At 40.0% G+C, this 25,300-nt stretch overlaps 1 protein-coding gene across 1 annotated transcript; it reads right to left on the reverse strand.

Annotated features, from left to right (window-relative positions):
* Positions 1–677: 677 nt before the first annotated feature.
* LOC118812857 (chromaffin granule amine transporter) lies at positions 678–24,077 on the reverse strand. The gene is made up of 16 exons (XM_036577959.1): positions 23,859–24,077; positions 19,299–19,428; positions 15,434–15,779; positions 13,359–13,417; positions 11,992–12,075; positions 10,785–10,877; positions 10,327–10,416; positions 10,143–10,186; positions 8,372–8,432; positions 6,832–6,927; positions 4,505–4,583; positions 4,353–4,404; positions 2,550–2,613; positions 2,337–2,456; positions 2,004–2,137; positions 678–977 (listed from the first exon to the last, which is right to left on the reverse strand). The coding sequence occupies exons 2-16, from the start codon at positions 19,411–19,413 to the stop codon at positions 870–872; spliced, it is 1,545 nt and encodes a 514-aa protein (XP_036433852.1). The 5' UTR covers positions 19,414–19,428; positions 23,859–24,077; the 3' UTR covers positions 678–869.
* Between the last annotated feature and the right edge of the window lie 1,223 nt (positions 24,078–25,300).

The raw sequence follows: 25,300 nt of genomic DNA on the forward strand, positions 1-25,300 counted from the left end.
GTACAACATACTGCTCCTCACAGTGGTGTGCGGGATACCACATTACATTAACACAATCACTCTAAGTGAGTTGTCGCTACGTGACAGAGTTGTGAGAGGAAGACAGCCATTTGAAGTTGAAAATTGTGTTAAAATGTTAAATTATTAAGCTATCTAAGGAGTTTAATGCCTCTAAAAGCTCCATTGTTTTGTTTTTTTAATATGTCCATTAATGGCAGATAGGTATGTAAAGCAAAATAGTCCCCAATAAAGCTCATTTTTTCTTACTGACCACTGTTTTACCATCATCAATCACATATAAAAACTCTGACACATGTATGTTCTGTGGTGGTTTTGGATAGTAAATAAAATGGCTGTATTTGTGTTGCAGACATCACAACCCCTAGTTCCTGTCACCACCATCTCAATGATTGAATTATTCAGAAATTTTGTAAAATCAGCGGAATTCTCCTTTAACTGTCAAAAGTATTGAGGCCAAGACCAGAAAGGCTGTAATAGCTTTCATGTTCAATCAGTGCTTACATATAAATACAATACCAGGCCTGTGATTCCCAATCCCAGCACACCTGATTCAAATGATAGTGTGTTTAAAGTTTTTATGAAGCCCTTTGTGAACCGAGTTGGAGCAGGCAATGGAGTACATAAGACTGGAATTAAGTTCTGTACTAGATCAAAACTGTTGGACGCTCTTAACCAAAGTGTTTATTTGAGTGTTTGAGTCAATTTGATGCAGCACAGCTTCATAATGCATGTTATTGTACAGCACAGTCAACCAAATTACCATCAGCACTGAGCATAAAAAATAGGTTCCAAAGAGGCGCTTATACTTCCTGACACTGTAACACCATTTAGGAAGGAGAGCGCGTGTCCTACTCCTCCATGTCCACCTCGCTGTCGTCGCTCAGTGGGAACTCCCTGCACTGGCGCTCTGTGTTGTAGCTCTTTACATGCATGGGACACTCCTGGTTTATAATGGCCTGCAAAATAGATAATGACCCAACTTTGTATTATATATATATATATATATATATATATATATATATATATATATATATATATATGTGTGTGTGTGTGTGTGTGTATGTGTGTGTGCATACATATATAAAATACACCGATCAGCCATAACATTATCTTTCTACACTCATTGTCCATTTTATCAGCTCCACTTACTATATAGGTGCACTTTGTAGTTCTACAGTTACAGACTGTAGTCCATCTGTTTCTCTGATACTTTGTTAGCCCCCTTTTACCCTGTTCTTCAGTGGTCAGGACCCCCATGGACTCTCACAGAGCAGGTACTATTTGGGTGGTGGATCATTTTCAGCACTGCAGTAACACTGACGTGGTGGTGGTGTGTTAGTGTGTGTTGCGCTGGTATGAGTGGATCAGACACAGCAGTGCTGCTGGAGTTTTTAAACACCTCAGTGTCACTGCTGGACTGAGAATAGTCCACCAACCAAAAATATCCAGCCAACAGTGTCCTGTGGGCAGCGTCCTGTGACCACTGATGAAGGACTAGAGGATGACCAACACAAACTGTGCAGCAGCAGATGAGCTATCGTCTCTGACTTCACATCTACAAGGTGGACCGACAAGGTAGGAGTGTCTAATAGAGTGGACAGTGTTTAAAAACTCCAGCAGCACTGCTGTGTCTGATCCACTCGTACCAGCACAACACACACTAACACACCACCACCACATCAGTGTTACTGCAGTGCTGAGAATGATCCACCACCCAAATAGTACCTGCTCTGTGAGAGTCCATGGGGGTCCTGACCACTGAAGAACAGGGTAAAAGGGGGCTAACAAAGTATCAGAGAAACAGATGGACTACAGTCTGTAACTGTAGAACTACAAAGTGCACCTATATAGTAAGTATAGCTGATAAAATGGACAATGAGCATAGAAACAAGGAGGTGGTCATAATGTTATGCGTGATCGGTGTATATATGACCTCACGTCCTGAAGTGGTTTAAAAACAAATGTTTATGTGCGTTTCTTACCATTTTCTCCTCTCGTATAGCAGGGTTTTTGAGGAAGAAGCAGAGCGGTGCATAAAGAATGTTGACAATGCCGATGATCACCATAAGATACGGAAACCCAATCACTCTCACAATGGCACCCCCTGTGGATGGGCCTATACCAGTGTCACAGTAGAGGTGAAGAGGTCAGCTATTCTGCTCAAACTGTCTGAGGTTTATAGGTAGCATGTTTCCGAGCAAAGAAAAAAGTTGTGCATTGACACATTACTTACTGCACCCTTAAAGTCTTTTATGTACAGGCAAACTCATTTAGGCAGGTTAGTGGTGGAGGTAGTACTGACTAAGTATACTTACCTACAGCAAACCCCATGCAAAGTGCCACATCTGCAATAGCGTACACACTCCCATAAACTGAGGCATGTCTGATGTCGACCAGGTAACCCATTATTGCCATCATGGAGGAGTCAACCATTCCTACAAGCACAAACACACAAGGTTTAATTCCATCTATTATTATTAAAACAGGACTTGCTGTTCAGGCTATATTATCAATACAGTCTTAGTTACCAATAGCAAATCCAAGTCCTCCGTTGGGGCCAATGAGGCCATAGATGTTTTTGGCCAAAGGAACCTGCAACATATAGTCACAGCCACTATAACAAATATGATTGGTAGAGGTAGCTCCTTAAGTTGATAAAGGGGAAATCCACCAATTTTTCAAAATTTCTGCCTAAAGTACATGGTTAAGATGTAAAACAAGTCATTAAGAGTGGTTTGATGTGAAAAGCTGCATTCTAGAGGAACAAAGTCAGAATGTTTTACAGTGGTGGTGATAGGAACCAGGCATCAGAAGAGTTTAATGTCTCTTAAAGCTCCACCACAGGAGGTTTTTTTTTACACAAAATGGTTACAGATATGCTGTCTGATGCCTGAGACATTTTTTTCACAATAGTTTTGTGATAACATTTTGGCCAAAAATGTATTATAATCCATTTATTTTGATCCATTAATGGCAGAGAGGTTCAGGCAGGGCATTGTAGGGCTTTATAATACCCAAAGAACACTTACACCGATCAGGCATAGAGCAGGTACTATTTGTGTGGTGGATCATTCTCAGCACTGCAGTAACACTGACGTGGTGGTGGTGTGTTAGTGTGTGTTGCGCTGGTACGAGTGAATCAGACACAGCAGTGCTGCTGGAGTTTTTAAACACCTCAGTGTCACTGCTGGACTGAGAAAAGTCCACCAACCAAAATTATCCAGCCAACAGCGTCCTGTGGGCAGCGCCCTGTGACCACTGATGAAGGTCTAGAGGATGACCAACACAAACTGTGCAGCAGCAGATGAGCTATCGTCTCTGACTTTACATCTACAAGGTGGACTGACAAGGTAGGAGTGTCTAATAGAGTGGACAGTGAGTGGACACAGTGTTTAAAAACTCCAGCAGCACTGCTGTGTCTGATCCACTCGCCCCAGCACAACACACACTAACACACCACCACCACGTCAGTGTTACTGCAGTGCTGAGAATGATCCACCACCCAAATAGTACATGCTCTGTGAGGGTCCATGGGGGTCCTGACCACTGAAGTACAGGGTAAAAGGGGGCTAACAAAGTATGCAGAGAAACAGATGGACTACAGTCTGTAACTGTAGAACTACAAAGTGCACCTATATAGTAAGTGGAGCTGATAAAATGGACAATGAGCGTAGAAACAAGGAGGTGGTCATAATGTTATGGCTGATCGGTGTAAATGTTTGTGATGACCACTATTATGCCGCTATCAACATTACATATAAACACTCAGAAGACACATGCAGGTTCACCGGTGATTTTAGTTAATCAAATGGCTGCATTTGTATTGTAGACGTGAAGACGCCTGGTTCCTATCACCACCACTGTAAAGAGTTGGCAAGTCCGTAGTGGGTACAGTGACCCATTTCACATTAGACCACTCTGACTGACATTGTGTACATCTCAACAATTGAAGTGTGCATGAATTTTGAAAAAAGGGAATCTCAAACAGACTTGCTTATGTGGTTTCTGACACTGTATTAGAAGCCATTTTGCAGCCTGAATGGAATCTTTTGTCCATGTTTGTAGATGACGGTGGGTTATACAGTGTCAGAAACTAAGTATGCAATGATTTAGGATGATTATGCTGTTAGCACCATGATAATCGTCAGCTATAGGCTTTCATTATGTAGCTCCATTTGAATGTAGCCTCAGGGCAAAACTAAAGACTTAGACACCAAACATGTCTCGGCTGGTTGCCTAAATTTGGGGTAAAAGAAAAATTTGATTTTTGGCTAAACAGTCACTTTAATAAAAAACGTTTAAGAGAAGAAAAGTTTGAGGCTGGTACTCACACAGATGAGGCTGATGCCAACGATGGTCATCCCAATCATGGAACACAACCATCTGAGGGACAGAATTATGTAGGGATTAAAGGATTTACACATTACTGTCAGCATCACTGTATCAGAGCCATTTTTGTGACTCCACTAGAAAGATGCTGTACCTGCCCATTTTGTTGGCTAGCAGGCCGAACAAGTTGGTCCCAATCAGGTATGACACACTGGCTGGTAGAAAAGCCACACCTGCAATATCAGCACCATCATCAGTGAGCTTCAGCGATTCAGCAGGTAGAGGGTAGAGTTAGAGCTCAGTTAAACCAATAAAACAAACAGGGAACACGCGCTAAATCATCTTCTGATGCCATCAGCTACATCAAGAACCTCTCAGCATCCATTTCCAGACATATCAGTTCTCCACAATCATGCGACGAGCCACATAAAAGAAGCAATTAAAGTAATATCCTGGAGCACTGACGTCTAGGTGAGTTTGTGAACTGGGGCCTGGAGTCGTATTGTCTGCTTCGCTTTCTTAACCCCTTAAAGCCTATGGCAGGGTGGGGCAATCTGTGGCTCCAGAGCCACACGCGGCTCTTTTACTGCCCTGTTGCGGCTCCACAGCAGAATTAGATTTGTAGATAAAAATAAAATAATCCTCCTTTACAGTAAAATAAAGCTCTGCTGATTGTTCAACACAGTTTAACAATAAACAGTCTTAAACGCTGGAGTTAATGTAGCACTGCTAATTCACCCTTTAACCCTGAAGGTGGGCACACAGACTGCTGGTCACCTTAGCAATGCAGACAATAATCTCGCCTAGCCAGTAGCTAACAAAGGGGCAAGTCAAACATAGATAGTTTGAAGACAAATGGATTATTTGTATTTCTAATCACTCCAGCTGGTTTCCTGATACGTTTAATCTGCAACAAGAAACTGACAAACACTAAAAAGTCACGAAGCTAATATCAGCTTAAATGGTGCAGTAGTTAGCTAAACTCTGGAAAATTCGAACAAGAAGCTGGCGAACGAGAAGCGACCTCAGCCTCTTAAAAATGTGAACTTTGAGAGACATTTTACAAGAAACTAACATTATTCTTCTTTTGCAGAAAAGTTTCCTGCTGGAGATGTGAGAAAAGCAGCTATAGCTGAGCTATAGATTAAAGCAGAGCAAAGTAAGTCTGTATTTTTGTTTATATTAAATTTATTAGCCTATACTAGCACTTTAGCACATACTGAGGCATATTTACAGCCAAGATGGTAAAATGGACATAAACTGTTGGGGTTTGATTTTGGTTAAAAGGACAAAATGGCTCTTCTTAACATTTGGGTTGCCGACCCCTGGCCTATGGACTTCTTTGTGAGCCCACACTTAAATAAAACAGATAGTTCCGGTCCTAAAATCTGATTGGGTGGGCCATAAAATACTCAATATAGGACACCTGTGACCGCCTCACAACTGAATTCTGTATTAATGCACCAAGTCATCAAGTCATTAGAATAATATTTGACTTTTCACACATTACAGAGTGCAAATAAAGTAATTGAGAAGCTGACAATTTATTTTCTTAGCTAGAACGAGGCTAACCAGGTAGCCAATGGGCCAAAAGACCGCTAACAGGCCAAACAGCTCCTCCAATAATGCCAAAAGCTTTAAATTGAAGTACTTCATATATGATTCACTTTAAAAACTGCAATATAAAAAAGTATAGAACATGTCATTTGAATAACTTTCACACTTAAAATGTCAATGCTTTGGTTAGATCTGTCTATTAGATCTGTCTGAGCTGAATCTGAAACGGCTCCTACACCCTAAGTAGTGCCCTATGTAAACTCTACACCCAAATAGGGCCCTGTTTGTCCAGTATGTGCACACATGGCTGAATCCCATTTGGCTAATTGTTAGACCTATTATGCAATGTTTGGGTGCACTATGTAGGGCATAGGGAGCCATTTGAGATTCAGCCCTAGTTGGGGAAAAGCGAAGTACAAGACTTTTAGCTTGGTGCTAATATAAGACTGGAAATGGCACAGTGGAACAGATCATTGAAATACGCAAAGAAATTCTGTTAAAAGTGCAGATTTTAACCTTTTAATTCATACCACATCATTATGAATTGAGTTTGATAAAAAGTTGTATTGTGTTTGCAGTTTTGTTTTGTGGTTTGTTTCACATTTTTCCATTGATTTTGTCATTTTTTGACATCGATACAAGTTGAAATGTACATCAAGTGTAAATGTTATTAATTCAGTGTATGCCCTGTGATGGACTGGCGACCTGTCCAGGGTGTTTCCTGCCTTCTGCCCTATGAGGGATAGGCTCCAGCACCCCCCTCCCCCAGAAAGATAAGCAGGTTAGATGATGAATGAATGAATGAATGAATGAATGAATGAATGAATAAATAAATAAATAAATAAATGTAATTAAGGTGCATGTTAAGGTTATCAGCAGAAGTTTGAATGACATAAGAAAGAAGCAGAGGGTGGAGATTCTTACCCAGCTGCCATTTTTGTGAACACATGGTCTGCATCATCCATATAGGGAGAGTGGGCTCTAGAATGGCCACGCCCATGTTGGCAAAGCACAAAGACCCTGGGATTCCACACAAATGCAATATACAATCACAACACAACAAAGAAATACGCAAAACAATACAGAGTGCTACCAAAGAAAGTACCAAGTGCCTAATGCTCTGTGGAGCCACCCCAACATGTTTCAGTACAGGCCTTTATCAGCGATAGGCTTTTTATCCTTTCTAAAAAAGAGACATTCAGTTTTGTACCACAATGAAATACTTAACACAATTTATAATACAATATAATGCTTTAGTTACCATTAAAATTTGCCCTCAAATAAGTGACCACAGCATGTAAGGTCTGAGTAATGTATATTGTGTACACATGAACTCAGGGCCTTTATGATCATGGTTTTCTGTAATAACATTATCATGCTTGTTGTATTTAAACTCTGCATTTTAGTAATTCTTTTATTTCATAGTTGAGTTTTTTTGGAAACAAAAGCTTTAAGATCTTGAAACACTCAACATAAAATTGTCCAGTCAGGGTTTTTTCTCCATGGTATCCAAGTGGATACAGCAATGCATGATCTCTTATTGGTCAGGACTCCAGGAGCTGGACTGAAGGCCTTACACATCAACTACTATAGTGACTACAACATAATAAGGACGTGACAGTGAAATCAACCAGTCACATTGATTTACAATGGGTGGGACCAAGTCTGCATGAAAAAACATCACTCTGGGCCTTCTAGAAGTTCTAGATACATTAATGGCCGTGACTAGTCTAAGGTTTGTTAGAAAATGAAAATAGTGGGGGCAGCTCTAAGTAAAAACTCTTTACTGACAGAGTCGCTGTAAAATTGCTGCACATGAGGTCAAATACACGATGATGTCTGTTACACGCTTCAAATGTTTGTGTTTAACCTAGACACAAACCTATTTATGTAAACCAGTGTGAGCTCAGTGCTAACATGATGATGGGGGCTAGCAGAAACGAGTTTAAAGGTGGATGTTTTTTCTCATTTTTTGAGTTTTGACATTTTTCGCCACAAGTCTTAGCTATAATAGTCACGGTTCACCACTGTCTAAAGGAAAATAACATTTACACACACAGTCGTATGCACAAGTGGGTGCGCCCCCTGGTCAAATGACATGCTTTGTTGATTTTCTAAGTGGGAATATGTTAATGCAGCATAAATATAGCATTTCTCTGCAAAATTTTAGTGCACAGTTTCTTCTCTTTTACTGAGTTTAACATACTGCATCAAAGTAAAACATATAAAATGTGCCTTAACTTTTGCACAGGCCATATTTGTAACCGTTTCCCCAATATGTTAAATTCAGCAAATAAACAGTAATTGTGCATTAAAATGTGTTCACTGTAGAGAATGTGTAAACTTTTTTCATTTAGAAAGTTAATAAACTGTCATTTGGAGAAAGCAAGCTGGTTCAAGTACACACAGCGCACACATCAGGGCAAAGCCAGTGACTGATGGATCTGTGGTAAAACACACGCACCTGCGCTGATGAGTATATAAGGGTCTTTCAGCAGAGTTAGCAGTGGTGTGCCCTCCACACTCTGAAATACAAAGAGGAAACAGGATAAGATCTTATCTAATATTAGCACACAAGACTCCATAATTGCAGTGAGACTGCAATGGATGATTATACACATTTACCTCAACAGGAATCAGCTTACTCTGCTGACTGCTGGTTGCAAAAATAGCCACAATCTTTCCACAGTACACTCGATTTCATCTATCATGTTTAACCCCTCAAAATCCCAGGCTTATTACATACTAAGGCTTACTATTCAGTAACTACAAGAACTTCAGTGCAAACTAGTTGAGCTATTCTCAGGTTGTAGAAGTGTGTAATAAGACTTTGGGCCCTCTGGCATCATTTTGTTATACTATTTAAATCACATTATTACATAAGGCATAGTTGGCTACATGATGCATTACATTCAATTTACATTCTGTATCGACGTGTTCCAGTCTGGACATCTGTTATTTTTATGGTAGATTTGGACAAGATTAAAAAACTTGGTATAAATTACAGATGTGGGAGTGGCTACTCGATTTACACAGTGCCTTGACTCCAAAAAAGTTCCATATGCAATACGTTTGGCTGCTCACAAGTAGAAAACATGTCCAAACCTTTGATTTAATCATACTTTCATTTACTTTAAACATCTACCTAGCTGTCTAAAGAGGCTGAAATATGTCATTAGCTTGGAAATCTTTAGCCAAAAGTCATCATTCTGCATAAATCAAACCTTTTTAGGTCATTTTATGTGTTTTAATGTTTGGAGCATATGGGCTTGATTTGGGAAATAGAGAAAACAAGTAAATTCTTCTATGTGTCCCTCCATACTGGACTGTAGTCCATCTGTTTCTCTGCATACTTTGTTAGCCCCCTTTTACTCTGTTCTTCAGTGGTGAGGACCCCCATGGACCCTCACAGAGCATGTACTATTTGGGTGGTGGATCATTCTCAGCACTGCAGTAACACTGACGTGGTGGTGGTGTGTTAGTGTGTGTGGTGCTGGGTCTGAGTAGATCAGACACAGCAGTGTTGCCGGAGTTTTTAAACACCTCAGTGTCACTGCTGGACTGAGAATAGTCCACCAACCAAAATTATCCAGCCAACAGTGTCCTGTGGGCAGCATCCTGTGACCACTGATGAAGGACTAGAGGATGACCAACATAAACTGTGCAGCAGCAGATGAGCTATCGTCTCTGACTTTACATCTACGAGGTGGACTGACAAGGTAGGAGTGTCTGATAGAGTGGACAGTGAGTGGACACAGTGTTTAAAAACTCCAGCAGCACTGCTGTGTCTGATCCACTCGTACCAGCACAACACACACTAACACACCCACCACATCAGTGTTACTGCAGTGCTGAGAATGATCCACCACCCAAATAGTACCTGCTCTGTGAGTCCATGGGGGGCCTGACCACTGAAGAACAGGGTAAAAGGGGACTAACTAAGTATGCAGAGCAACAGATGGACTACAGTCTGTAACTGTAGAACTACACAGTGCACCAATTTCCAGGAGGTGGTCATAATGTTATGCCTGATCAGTGTGTAGTTATTTCTATGGTATATTTCATAGAACAGGATGAATATAACCGAGGTTGATTTCCATGTGATTTGTTTTATAGAATGAGTTTAATCCAACCTGAGGTTAATTCTATAGTTCACATTATAGCACAGGATTAATATCCCATGAAGAGTCTCTGCTTAAACGCTTATTGGATAGTAAAGGAATCTTAGCTCTTACCCCTGGAGATATCTTAGAGGGCTGGAGAATACAAAGCTGGAGTGCTGTGCATGAAAAAAAGTTCACAAAGATGAACATGTTTGATCACAGTTATCACAGTTTTAATCAAAGCCCTGAATGCCTGTAGCTCATGGCAGTCGTTTTAATTGCTATAATAATGTTAATGGTTTATATTTGAACTCACCTCCATCAAATAGAGCCAGAAAGGCCAGGATGAGGAAAGGAGAGCTTTTACCCACAAACTCATACATCACGCTTCCGAAAGGAGCGCCAACTGGAAAAGACACGCATATGCACAAAAAACACTTGTGATCTAGTAATGAGAGGATCTCTGGCTGTATTTATGACATTGTAATGAGTTTTAAAGGAACAGTCCAGCATTTTTAAGCCTAATCTCTGTCTGCTGCGTCTGTAACGTATGGTCAATTTCCATGGATGATCATTTTGAACTTAGAAACGAACAGAAGGCCCATTCGCTCAAAACATATCACCTGCAAATTGACTTGTATTATCTATATTATTGTATATATTATATTATATATTGTATATATATATTATATTATTGTATCTTTTTTAATATGCCACAGGTGCAGCGTATGCTGGAGTGTTCCTGTAATAGCTTTGGACAGGTCAGTCGCTCACTCAGTACACCCATGGCCAGTCCTCCCAGCGCTATACCCATGGCAATCCCTCGTTCATCATCGTCTGTGTACACACTGGCCAGCATGCCCAGTCCTACAGAGAACCACACACAGGTACATAAAAAGTTCAAAAGTTTGGAGACAAGGTTTTTCAGTAATTTTAAGCCTGCTTTGTTGCAAATACAGTACATACAGTGCATAAGTCAGAGACCACCCTTCATATATTTAACCCCTTAAATGGCCAGGGCCCACCAGCAGACACAAAGTTTTATTACACACTTCTATAAAATAAGAGTAGCTCAGCCAGTTTGCACTGAAGCCCCTGTAGTTACTGAATAATAAGCCTTAGTTTGTAATAAGCCTGAGATTTTAAGGGGTCAATTTCCAGTCAGCATAAAGAGCAGAAAGCATATATTTTTTTACAGAAATGTACACAGAAGCCTCAACAACGAAATATATATTTTTTTCTGTGTTTTGTCTGTCAAACTTTTGCTTTTCTTACAGCTTCTATGCTTCAATTTTCTAAGAAATATGTTATTTTTTCCACGTTTCCAAAGTTCAGTCTTAGAAGCTGGTTGATCATTTTCTGAAGTGATCAAACACATTCAGTGGTGTTGAGGTCTGGACTCTGGGGTGGTCAGTCCATCGTTGAGCTTCTTTGTTTGATGTGTCCGTCTCCTTTTCTCAGTGAGGTTCTTCTTCACAGCTACACATCCTTTCAGACCCACAGCACTGAGTCGTCTTCTCACAGTGGAAGGATGGACAGAAACACCTGTGGATGTTTTCAGATCTGAAGCAGCTTGATTTTCTCCTCTCTCTCAGAGATGAAAGCTTTAAGTGCTGTTTATCTGATGGGGGCAGTTCTGGTGTCTACCAGGTCTTCCAGGTGGTTGTTAGGAGGCACATTTTCTCTGGAGATTTTAATCATTTTCTTGAACTCCAGTTTTAGAAACTCATGTTTTACTTTCACTTTCTTTTCACCTTTTCCTTCCTTATGCAAATGGATTATCATATATCTAATCTCCTGAGAAATATCTCCTGAATTATGAATAACTGGTACATAACGGTCATTTTAACTAAATCAAATAAATGAAGAGTGGTCTTTTTTTCAGGCAGATAGCTGTAAATAGACAATCACGTTGTATTATTTATCATTGAACATAATTTGTCGATATGTATACAAGAAGACACACACACTCTCACAGTACCTGCAACAGAGGAGAAGGAGGAGCCGATGCCCTGAAGTGCACGAGCGAAAAAGAGCAAAGCGTACGTTCCTGAGAAAGCAAACACTGAGAAAACCAGACACAGACACTCACAGTTAGAGTCTATCTGATTACATCAGCTCTACAGCAGGTTATTAAAACAGATCACATTAAAACATTTAGACTACAGACTTACTTTCAGTTATTAATCTTAACACTTCTTATTTAGTAACAACTATAAATTATTCAATAACCACTATGAAACTGATCTGTGGTTATAAGAGTGAAGACCTACGTGTCCTCTCACACAGGTAGAGGACTTAAAGCAAACTTTCTATTTAAATGTGATTCCATTGATTTTTCAAAAATGCACAATTTAGTTGTTGAGATGTAAACATTCAGAGTGGTTTGATGTGAAATGGTTCACATCAAAGTAGTCCAGCACTAGACTTAATCCCTGTCCAGCCCATAGATAATTACCAAAAACACACATGGGACTTATTATGACATATAGATATTCACACACACACACACACACACACTCACACACACACATATATCACTGCTGTTGGAAAAAAGGTGACTTTACAGGACAAGGAAAAAGTTCTTAAATTTTAATGGAAGTAAATGGAGAAATATTTTATCCCCAAAAATGTTTTGGACTATTTCTGTTAGTCTGTTAATCATAAAGGTCCTTTTTCAGTTTTTGACATCATTTGAAAATGCCTGTTGTCCTTCACATTGTATGTAAATTTCATGATGAATGGACAGAAAGAAACAGCCCAAAATGACTTCGTTTTTTCCTTCTTCTGTAAAATTTCGACAGCAGTGATTCATTGTAAAGAAACTTATCAGCTCTTTACAGGTGGTGATAGAAACCAGGGGTCGCAATGTCTACAGCACAAATATAGCCATTATTTACTATCCAGAACCACCAGTGAACCTACACAAGTTCTTGTATGTAATCTAAAATAAATGTTGTTTGGGGATCATTTCGCCGTACGACTCTGTGGATGTACCTTTTTGCTATGGATGTATTTGCATTTATGTATTTGCATGTAATGCATTTTAGGGCAAAGACCTCTCAAAACAATGTCTCAGGCAACAACATCAATGCAATGGGAGATTTCTAGCTTTGGGGAATGAATTACTGTATGGAATGTAAACTTCGGTGAATATATCTATCATCACCGCTGTGAACAATTCTGACTCAGTACATTTCTCTACAATGGAGCATTTCACACTGAACCACTCTGGACGACTTTGTTTATACCGTAAGCGTTTAATTAGTCAGAAATTTCGAAAATTCTGTGGCATTCCCCTTTAAAAGTATTGACCCTGAACCACTGCCACTGCCATGTTCTACTTACTTATTGTGGAGGCAAACATTATGACAAAACCAGCAAACATTGGTGTGTGGTATCCAATCCTGGAAAAGAAAGATGATAATTTATTATAATATTATTAAATAAAGTCGGCACTTTTTGGTCAGAATACAGTTCTCAGGCTATTCCTAAAAACAAAATAAAAACAGTTTGGTTTGGCTTTATTTCCGTATTGTGTAAACAGTTCCTCCATTTATGTGTATTCACTATATTTTTTAAGTCGTATCAAAGTGATTGACTCTCACTGAACTGTGTGAGGGGTGGGAATTCATGATGCATTTAACTGTTTACCAAAGACTCTAAACTGAGTTTAACTGCTGTGAGAGATTTATATCCTCAAAGCCCTGTAAACACTGACTCAGTGGTCCCCAACAAAGGCCCACATTCAGCATTCAACACTCTCCATAGTGCGCCAGAACAAAAACTGATGAGCCCAATGAACAAGTAGGGATGAGAGAGAACTGTCTAGAACAGTGTAGGCATAGGAACATCTTAAAACAGTGTGAATGGAGAGGACATTCTAAAACACTGGATGGGGGAACATTCTAGATCAGGGTAAATGGGTAGAACATTCTAGAATCGTGTGGACAGGGGAATGTTCTAAAAGAGTTTGAATGGGGTAGAACATTCTAGAACAGTGTAAACAGGGTAGAACATTCTAGAATGGTGTAAACGGGGTAGATCATTCTAGAATGGTGTAAATGGGGTAGAACATTCTAGAACAGTGTAAATGGAGTAGGACATACTAAATGTGAATAGAGGAGAACACTCTAAAACTGTGAATGGGGTAGAGCATTCTAGAACAGTGTGAATGGGGTAGAACATTATAAAACAGTGAATGGAGTAGGACATACTAAATGTGAATAGAGGAGAACACTCTAAAACAGTGAATGGAGTAGAACATTCTAGAACAGTGTGAATGGGGTAGAACATGCTAGAACAGTGTGAATGGTGTAGAACATTCTAAAACAGCGTGAATGGGGTAGAACATTGTAAAATAGTGTGAATGGGGTAGAACATTCTAAAACAGTATGAAAGGGGTAGAACATGCTAGAACAGTGTGAATGGGGTAGAACTTTTTAGAACAGTGTGAATGGAGGAGAACATTGTAAAACAGAGTGAATGGAGTAGAACGTTCCAGAACAGTGTGAATTGGGTAGAACATTCTAGAACAGATTGAATGCAGTTAGAACATTTTAGAACAGTGTGAAGGGGGTAGGGTTTGTTGGTGTTTGTTGAGTTTGTTGGTGTTTGTTGGGTTTGTTGGGTTTGTTGGGTTTGTTGGGTTTGTTGGTGTTTGTTGGGTTTGTTGGGTTTGTTGGTGTTTGTTGGGTTTGTTGGTGTTTGTTGGGTTTTTTGGGTCTGTTGGTGTTTGTTGGGTTTGTTTGGTTTGTTGGTGTTTGGTTTGTTGGTGTTTGTTGGGTTTTTTGTTTTTTTTTGGGTTTGTTGGTGTTTGTTGGGTTTGTTGGGGTTTGTTGGTGTTTGTTGGGTTTGTTGGTGTTGGGTTTGTTGGTGTTTTTTGGGTTTGTTGGTGTTGGGTTTGTTGGTGTTTGTTGGAGTTTGTTGGTGTTTGTTGGGTTTGTTGGTGTTGGGTTTGTTGGTGTTTTTTGGGTTTGTTGGTGTTGGGTTTGTTGGTGTTTTTTGGGTTTGTTGGTGTTTGTTGGTGTTTTTTGGGTTTGTTGGTGTTTGTTGGGTTTGTTGGTGTTTTTTGGGTTTGTTGGTGTTTTGTTGGTGTTTGTTGGGTTTGTTGGGTTTTGTTGGGTTTGTTGGGTGTTGGTTTGTTGGGTTTGTTGGTGTTTATTGGGGTTTGTTGGGTTTGTTGGTGTTTGTTGATGTTTGTTGGTGTTTGTTGGTGTTTGTTGGGTTTGTTGGGTTTTTGTTGGGTTTGTTGGGGTTTGTTGGGTTTGTTGGTGTTTGTTGGGTTTGTTGGGTTTGTTGGGTTTGTTGGGTTTGTTGGTGTTTGTTGGGTTTGTTGGTGTTTGTTGGAGAACACTTGGTCATTGTCTCTGGGCTTAATGTTCACATGCATGTAAAAGGTCACACACTGAGGCTGAACACACCTGTTGGTCAGCGGACCCACAAACGGGTTGACCAGAAGCTGCACCAGAGCTTTAGAGGCAAACAGCAGTCCTACTCTCACGTTCTCCTCCTCCAGAAACTCACGGTCGTCTTTGCACTCAGATGAGCTGGAAGCGTTCCCATCCGGTGCTGATGCGGTCAGCGGAGGGGTGGACGGGCTGCTCAGGTTGCTGGGGGCCATTGTGAGGGTGTAGGCCGTGTTATCATAGAGGGAGAGAATGGAGGAGAAGGTTGGTTGTCCTGTGCTGGGAGGAGAGAGGGATGGGGAGGAGGAGAGGACACTTCCCTGGTGCTCTGTGTTGTACAGGAAGGTAGGGATGATGGGAACTGGAGTAAACGAGAGAGAAGATGATGATCAGCAGAGGAGATGATGATCAGGAGAGGAGATGATGATCAGCAGAGGAGATGATGATGTCAGTGTTTGTTGGTTTACAAAAATGTTCTGATAACTGAGGAAAGCCTGAGAAAACCAGGGGTCACCAACATTTTACAAAAGGGCAGAAACCACTTCTTTTGCCTCTTATTTTGTTCCCTGGACAGGGATTTATCCTAGTCATGGACTGAATCATCTCAATGGAAAGTCTCTATTCTAAATGATGAGTAGTCCAGCACTAGACTTAATCCCTGTCCAGCCCATAGATAATTACCAAAAACACACATGGGACTTATTATTATAACATATAGATACTCACACACACACACACACACACACACACACACACATATATCACTGCTGTTGGAAAAAAGGTGACTTTACAGGACAAGGAAAAAGTTCTTAAATTTTAATGGAAGTAAATGGAGAAATATTTTTTCCCCAAAAATGTTTTGGACTATTTCTGTTAGTCTGTTAATCATAAAGGTCCTTTTTCAGTTTTTGACATCATTTGAAAATGCCTGTTGTCCTTTACATTGTATGTAAATTTCATGATGAATGGACAGAAAGAAACAGCCCAAAATGACTTGACATTGAAAGTAAACTACGTTTTTTCCTTCTTCTGTAAAATTTCGACAGCAGTGATATTTATTTTTTGAGTTTAACATATTGGAAAAAAAAAGGAAAATATGTCATAACTTTTTCAGCAAATCTAACCAGGAGTGCCCCAATTTTGCACATGGCTGTATATGTAATATACATGGTACATTATACGTATTACATATAGGTATCTTATGAACCTGTGTCCTGACCTTGTATAAAAACAAGTTTATGTGTGTATTTGCATGCATTAGAGCTTGAAATATTTGTCTGAACCTGATGGGACACGACTATTCCCCCACTTTAGAGTAATTTAAACTTTGAATGCACCACATGGCAAAAGTATGTGGACATCTGAACATCACATCCATATTGGGTGGCTGGCAGCCTATAGCAGTATACAGTCCTGTTAACCTCAAATTGGCATTTCACTGAACTGCTTTAACTGAGTCCTCGAGGGCCCGTGCACATCCCTAGTATGTACATGACTTTGTGTGTGCGTCTGCCTCCTGTCAGCCCGCTGCAGTCTGTGTGTGTGAGAGTAGCAGTAGAGGTCAGAACAAACGTAGACAGTTAAATGTCAGATGCAGCGCAGGGTCAGTACCCTGAGCTTAATGTTACCCTCATCATTTGGACATAGAGTCCCTGTATTTCCACCTCCAGTCTATATTTTAAGGTCTAGGTGGATCTGTACTTTGTATTTGTATGTAATTATATATACATATATATACACAGACGTTTGTTCATTTGATGTTTGTTAATGACGCCTTTAGGGGGTGGCGGTGAGTGATGTTTATTTGATGTTAATGACGCCTTTAGAGAACGTCGGTGAGTGACGTTTGTTCATCTGATGTTTGTTGATGATGCCTTTAGAGGGTGGCGGTGAGTGACGTTTGTTCATCTGATGTTTGTTAATGACGCCTTTAGGGGGCGGCGGTGAGTGATGTTTGTTTATGTGATGTTTGTTAATGACGCCTTTAGGGGGCGGCGGTGAGTAACGTTTGTTTATGTGATGTTTGTTAATGACGCCTTTAGGGGGCGTCGGTGAGCAACGTTTGTTTATGTGATGTTTGTTAATGGCGCTTTTAAGGGGTGGCGGTGAGTAAGGTTTGTTTATGTGATGTTTGTTAATGACGCCTTTAGGGGGCGGCGGTGAGTAAGGTTTGTTTATGTGATGTTTGTTAATGACGCCTTTAGGGGGCGGCGGTGAGTAAGGTTTGTTTATTTGATGTTTGTTAATGACGCCTTTAGGGGGCGGCGGTGAGTAAGGTTTGTTTATGTGATGTTTGTTAATGACGCCTTTAGAGGGCGGCGGCGAGTAAGGTTTGTTTATGTGATGTTTGTTAATGACGCCTTTAGAGGGCGGCGGCGAGTAACGTTTGTTTATGTGATGTTTGTTAATGACGCCTTTAGGGGCGGCAGTGAGCGATGTTTGTTTATGTGATGTTTGTTAATGATGCCTTTAGGTGGCAGTGGTGAGTAAGGTTTGTTTATGTGATGTTTGTTAATGACACCTTTAGGGGGCGGCGGTGAGTAAGGTTTGTTTATGTGATGTTTGTTAATGACGCCTTTAGAGGGCGGCGGTAAGTAAGGTTCGTTTATGTGATGTTTGTTAATGACGCCTTTAGGGGGCGGCGGTGAGTAACGTTTGTTTATGTGATGTTTGTTAATGATGCCTTTAGAGGGCGGCGGTGAGTAAGGTTTGTTTATGTGATGTTTGTTAATGATGCCTTTAGAGGGCGGCGGTGAGTAACGTTTGTTTATGTGATATTTGTTAATGACGCCTTTAGAGGGCGTCGGTGAGCAGCGTTTGTTTATGTGATGTTTGTTAATGACGCTTTTAGGGGGCGTCGGTGAGCAACGTTTGTTTATTTGATGTTTGTTAATGACGCCTTTAGGGGGCGGCGGTGAGTAAGGTTTGTTTATGTGATGTTTGTTAATGACGCCTTTAGGGGGCGGCGGTGAGTAACGTTTGTTTATGTGATGTTTGTTAATGACGCCTTTAGAGGGCGGCGGTGAGCAGCGTTTGTTTATTTGATGTTTGTTAATGACGCCTTTAGAGGGCGGCGGTGAGTAACGTTTGTTTATGTGATGTTTGTTAATGACGCCTTTAGAGGGCGTCGGTGAGCAACGTTTGTTTATGTGATGTTTGTTAATGACGCCTTTAGGGGGCGGCGGTGAGTAACGTTTGTTTATGTGATGTTTGTTAATGACGCCTTTAGGGGGCGTCGGTGAGCAACGTTTGTTTATTTGATGTTTGTTAATGACGCCTTTAGAGGGCGGCGGTGAGTAACATTTGTTTATGTGATGTTTGTTAATGACGCCTTTAGAGGGCGTCGGTGAGTAACGTTTGTTTATGTGATGTTTGTTAATGACGCCTTTAGAGGGCGTCGGTGAGCAACGTTTGTTTATTTGATGTTTGTTAATGACGCCTTTAGGGGGCGGCGGTGAGTAAGGTTTGTTTATGTGATGTTTGTTAATGACGCCTTTAGAGGGCGGCGGTGAGTAACGGTTGTTTATGTGATGTTTGTTAATGATGCCTTTAGGGGGCGGCGGTGAGTAACGTTTGTTTATGTGATATTTGTTAATGACGCCTTTAGAGGGCGGCGGTGAGTAACGTTTGTTTATGTGATGTTTGTTAATGACGCCTTTAGAGGGCGGCGGTGAGTAACGTTTGTTTATGTGATGTTTGTTAATGACGCCTTTAGGGGGCGGCGGTGAGTAAGGTTTGTTTATGTGATATTTGTTAATGACGCCTTAAGGGGGCGGCGGTGAGCGATGGTCGTTTATGTGATGTTTGTTAATGACTCCTTTAAATTTGTTACTCTGTTAAATTATGTATAGTTTGTATTGGTCCCCGTCTGCGGACTCACCGACGACGGTCAACAGCATGTTATCCAGTAGCAGGGCCACACACACCACCACAAGCACAAGGCGGGGGGAGCCCCTGCTCTTCCTGATCCATTCCATAGGGTTCACCATGGCCATGTCCAAAACCAGTCACTGCACACACAAACACACTCGGTTACACACATCGCAACTCACACACTGTCGCATCACAGTGAGGAACACTGTCACAGTCTTGTCCCAACCTAGTAACAGAGACTCAACTATGATAGGATCAAGAGCTTTTTACTGTATTGTTCAGTTAGTATTGTTCATCCTTATTATCCAGTAACTACTGTAATGTATTCAGCATCTAATATGAAATACAAAAGTTCTGCAGCATTTAGGAAATAAAGTGGTTAAAAAAGCCTGAGTTCCAAATGAAACACATTCTCTTGCCTCTAAGCTGTTCTAAAAGGCTTGAAAGGTTTGATATGTGTTTCAGTGTAGAGCAGGTCATAGTGTGTACTTACTCCTGAGCATTTTTTTTTTCGGATGGGTTTACAACGTGAGAGATGTTTTATCGGTTTAGGATGTACATTGTGTTCCAGGGAAGCCAATTCAGTGTGTGATTGAGTTTCTGCAATAGAATTAGAGCTGTTGCAGGGCAAACTGCTTAGTTTCTCTGCCTTTGGAGGTTTGTTCAGTAAGACTGAACCCATTTCAGTCTGTAAAGAATTTCAATAGTAATAGCTCTGTTTGTGGAGCTTCTGCTGTAGCTTGTTATGTCAAGGTAAAGTATCTATCTATCTATCTATCTATCTAGATAGATAGATAGCTTGGTTATTCAAGTTATTCATTCAGCGCTTTGGATCTAAAAGGATGTGTAGCGGTCAGGAAGCCCTTACTGAGAAAAAAGAAATAGGCAAAAATGTAGAAATCAAACAAAGTTCTTTGGTGTTCTCTGAACAATGGTCTGACCACCCCAGAGTCCAGACCCCAACATCACTGAAAGTGTTTGGGATTATTTGGATAGAAACAGACAATTCAACCAGCTTCTAGGACTGAACTTTGGGGGTGTGTCTGCAGGTTTCTTTGAGAAACTGAAAGTGAGTCTCCTGAAAGGAATGGAAGCTGTAATAAAGGTAAAGAGTGACACACTGAGTACTAAAAAAGTTATATCGCTGTTGTCGGAAGAAAACCTCGTATCTCCAAAATGGCAACTTTAAAGAAGAGGAAAAAAACCTACATTACTTTTAATGTAAGTCAATGGAACCAGACATTTTACCAAGTCATTTTAGGCTGTTTCTTTTGGTCCAATCATCATGAAATTTACACACAATGTAAAGGGTAACAGGCATTTTCAAATTATGTCAAAAACTGAAAAATAAAAATGGAGATATGAGGTTTTCTTCTGACAGCAGCGACATGTAGCTGTTGAGGCTTCTGTGTAACTGACGGTTAAATATGTACATACATACATAATCATCTAAACCACTTATCCTTCTGGGTCGCGGTGGGGTGCTGGAGCCTATCCCAGCTGTCATTGGGCAGAAGGCAGGATACACCCTGGACAGGTCACCAGTCCATCGCAGGGCAGACAGACATACATATACAATCACGCACACATTCACACCTAGGGGCAATTCAGCATGTCCAATTGGCCTGACTGCATGTCTTTGGACTGTGGGAGGAAACCGGAGTACCCGGAGGAAACCCACGCAGACACGGGGAGAACAGGCAAACTCCACACAGAAATGACCCTGGTCACCGGCCGGGAATCGAACCCAGGCCATTCTCGCTGTGAGGCAGCGGCGCTGCTCCACTGCGCCACCGTGCCGTCCCCGCGGTTAAATATGTCTCATTCTTTTTTCCCAATGCTAAAAAATGAATAACTTAATGGCTGTTTTGACTCCAAATTACATAAATGAAGTGTGGTCTCTGATTTTTGCACAAAACTGCATCTACTTTTCTACATATTTATCCAGTGCTATCTGTCTTTTAGTCCGTCTGCACACTGATTTTAAATGAATGTTCTTTTCATTAAATCTTTGAACCGCTGGATGTTCCTCTGGTCTTTCATCAGCACGTCTTTTGTTCTGTTTTACAGAATTATTAGTGCTAATGCTAATGCTAACGGCTTCATTCATTTCTCTCCCACTGCCTCCCCCTCAGTCTCAATATCCGTGTGAAGCCGATGTCCTGTTGCTTTCGCAGAGGCTAATCATGGTGAGATGCTTCAGCTCCACCCCCCACAGAGGCAAACAGAGATAAGATGGTCCTTAATTTGTCAAATCAACACCCTTTCGCACCGATCAGGAACCGGAGAAGGACCACAGTGTCAACATCAATTACCACTCAGCTCAGGTAGGTAAATCCTGGTTAGCAAACACACATCCTACATACGGTTCTCTATGAGAACCAATCACTGTGTGGCACAAGAAGCTCATGGATCTGCCCAAAGAGCCTCACTGCTGAAAGAGCTGTAGTTTATAAAGTACAAAGTTCTTTAAGGGTTATGTAGTAAAGAACATGGTTCTATATAGAACCATAAACACTCAAAGAACCCTTTGTGTGGTTAAAGGTTCTTCAGATTGATGGCGAGTGTGTTTTACATTTTTGAAAAGGGTTCTATATAACATCAAAAAGGGTTCTTCTATTGATAAAGGCTTGACATCGTAGCAATAGAAAAACCTCTTTGGTGCTATATAGAACCCTTTTCAAAAAAGGTTCTATAGAGAACCATCTACAGCACATTCTCCATTAATCTAACAAATGCTTACATGATGCAAAGAACACTTGAAGCACGCAAAGGGTTCTTTGAGTGTTCGTGGTTCCATATAGAACCATTGTCTTTAATAAGAACCCTTGAAGAACCATCTTTTTAAGAATGTGGTTCTTTGCATGGTGAAAGGTTCTTCAGATCGATGGAGAGTGCATTTTATATGGTTCTATTTACAACCTTTTTGAAAATGGTTCTTTACAGCACCAAAAAGGGTTCTTCTATTGTTACAGGCTTGACATTGGAACAATAGAAGAACTCTTGTCAGTGCTATAAAGAACCATTTTCAAAAAGGTTCTATATAGAACCATCCACAGCACATTTTCCATCAATCTGAAGAACGCTTTCACGATGCAAAGAACTCTTTAATCATGCAAAGGGTTCTTTAAGTGTTCTATATAGAACCATTGTCTTTACTAAAGAACCCTTAAAGAACCTTCTTTTTTAAGAGTGTGGTTCTTTGCATGGTGAAATCGTTCTTCAGATTGATGGAAAATGTGTTGCCTATGGTTCCATATGGAACCTTTTAGAAAATGGTTCTTTATAGCACTAAAAAGAGTTCTGCTATTGTTACGATGTCAAACAGGGTTTTCTACTTAATCAGTGATGAATGATAAAAGAAGAATTTTACCATAATCAGGCTAAAACTGTGTTGATGGCACTTTTCTGTGTCCATCAAAGATCATATCACTAGTATTTGTGATACCAAAGCATTGAAGCTAATACTAATAACCACAAAAGCAAAGTTAAAGGTAAATATTAAAAGTGTTCAGTAAGAGCCTGATTGGTCAGCACTGATGTAGGCAGCCCTGTAGTCAATCTAGCCTGCATTTAATCACTGTCCAAAAAAAAAAAGTTGTTTTTTAAATTAATATTTCTCTTCATTGTTTCGGCTGCCCTTCATATTGTGTTAAAATCTAATGACTGGATCAGTAGAAATGCTCCAAAATTCCTTGTAATAAAATGTCTTTACATTAACTTACACTGAAAGTAAAGCATGCCTTGTCTTCTCCTGTAAAGTTGCCATTTTTGGAGATTCTTGTGTTTTTTTAGATGGCGATGATTTTTTTCAAGAGAGCAAAGTTTAAGGTTGAATTCCACCATTTTTTAAAACTCTGCATCATTCAGTGGCTGAGATTTAAGCGAAGTCGTTCAGAGTGGTTTGCTGTGAAGTGGTTCATTGTATAGAAACGTCTTTACAGCGGTGCTGATAGGAACCAGAGGTCACAATGTCTACAACACAATCACAGCCATGTTATTTACTATCCAAAATGACCAGAGAACCTACATCATAGTCTATGTGATGATTATAATGATAAAATAGTGGTGAATCTGAACATCTGTAATCTAAATGCTTTCTTCAATACTATAGAACACTCTGCCTGTGCCTCTCCATCATGAATGGATTTTTATACATTTTTCATGACTGTTTCTTGTCATAACGCTCTGTGAAGGAGCTTTTAGAGGCATTAAGATCCCCAGACATCTGGTTCCTATCACCACCACTGTGAACAGTTCTGGCTTGAACAGAGCATTTTACACCAAACCACTCTGAATGACTTTGTTTACATCTTAACCATTTCATTACTCTCTTTTAAAGCTTAATGAAGGAGATATCTGGATAGTAAGACTTGCACCCTCACTAATTTTGTATTAGTAAACAAACAAATTCATAAATCAGAAGGATATCTTACTTACAAAAGCATAAAAATATTCCAAAATCTCAGTATAAATGAAGTCAGCAACAGATTAATACAGTAATACATGGAGTAGTGCAGTAATGGCACTGTGGAAATGGTCTACAGGACAACTAAACTGGTCTTACCTCCACTTGCATGGTCTCGCAGTGTGTGTGTGTCCGAGGCAGGTGTGCCGTGTGCCAGGGGGCGGTCAGTAGTCTCCCGCTGGGCTCTATATGTATGTTCTGTTCGAGGTGGGAGGTGTCTGTGTCAACTATGCTCAGTTTAAAAGTCTCTGTAAAAGGCAGCCCTTAATAGGACCCACAGACACACTGCGTCAGAGGGAGAGTAATTGTCAGCATCTGCTGCTCTTTATTGGGTAGGTGAATGACCTGAAGGCTTCTGTTGGTCACGCGTTATCTTTAATATCACATTCACAATCAACAGCTGCTTCTCCAGTGCTTAGGTGCTTCACAAACAGCTCTGTGTGTTTCAGATACTGATGTGGAAAATAATCCTCACTCATTTTGTCCCTGTGGTGCTCCAATTTAAAAGAAATCAGTTCTTTAAGCTACATTGTTGATGTTTGATGTAAGCAGAGTATCACACCGAATGGGATAAAATGAATCAAAAAAATAGGACACTGGAAACAGAATATGAAATGAAATCATACCAGAGATACGACGCTAAATTTTTATTTATTTGCTAAGTCATTACATATATATATATATATATATATATATATATATATATATATATATATATAATATATATATATAATGACTTAGCAAATAATTAAAAATTGTATATATAATATATATATATACATATATATATACCAAACGTGCCATAATGTTTGCACAGGCAGACTCGTTTTATGTTTTACTTTTTTCTAATATGTTAAATTCAGCAAATATCCAGTAATTGTGGGGAAAGTTTTTCAGTCTGGTTCCATTGAATTACATTAAAAGTAAAGTCTGTTTTTTCCTTCTCCTGTACAGTTACCATTTTGGAGATACAAAGTTTTGTTTTGACAACAGCGAAACACACACACACACACACATATATATATATATAATATGTAATGTAATGTTATGTTATTTTTAGCAAATAAACAGTAGTTGTTAAAAAAGTGGAAGTGTTTTCTCTGTAGAAGCTACGCTAACTTATTTTCACCTAGAAAATCAATAAAACGTCATTTGTGAACAGTTCTGATCAGTCTGAATGACTCTTAACATCTTATCTGTTTAATTACTTATATATAAATGTTCTGTCTCGTTTGGACACTGAAGTGAGGCAGGTTCATTTCCTCCTAATTCATTCAGCCTGTGAGAAGCAGTGGAAAATGTTACATGACTCAACAAAGTTCACCTTTAGCCTTTGCCATTTCGGCGAGATCAAACAGCGAGCCTTACACACACATACATGGATTCAAACTGGAGATGGAACGATGCAGCTTCTTCTTTTCCCAACAGTGAAACCTTACACAGATTAAGAAATGTCTTCTTTCAAAAAAGATGACGTTTTAAAATGACATTTCTAACTGAAGTGCTTCAATTAATATGATCATTTAAAAATAGGCCATCAT

The sequence above is a fragment of the Colossoma macropomum genome, unplaced genomic scaffold (genome assembly GCF_904425465.1).
Source record: "Colossoma macropomum unplaced genomic scaffold, Colossoma_macropomum, whole genome shotgun sequence".
NCBI lineage: Eukaryota > Metazoa > Chordata > Actinopteri > Characiformes > Serrasalmidae > Colossoma > Colossoma macropomum.

What these genes read in the sequence shown, in the direction of transcription:
- LOC118812857 (XM_036577959.1), bottom strand. Translation starts at nt 19,413, where the DNA reads ATGGCCATGGTGAACCCTATGGAATGGATCAGGAAGAGCAGGGGCTCC. An exon ending in TTGGCATCAGCCTCATCTGT is followed by an intron (nt 2,614 to 4,352) that starts GTGAGTACCAGC and finishes TATATGTTGCAG; the next exon opens with GTTCCTTTGGCCAAAAACAT. An exon ending in AGGACTTGGATTTGCTATTG is followed by an intron (nt 2,457 to 2,549) that starts GTAACTAAGACT and finishes TTGTGCTTGTAG; the next exon opens with GAATGGTTGACTCCTCCATG.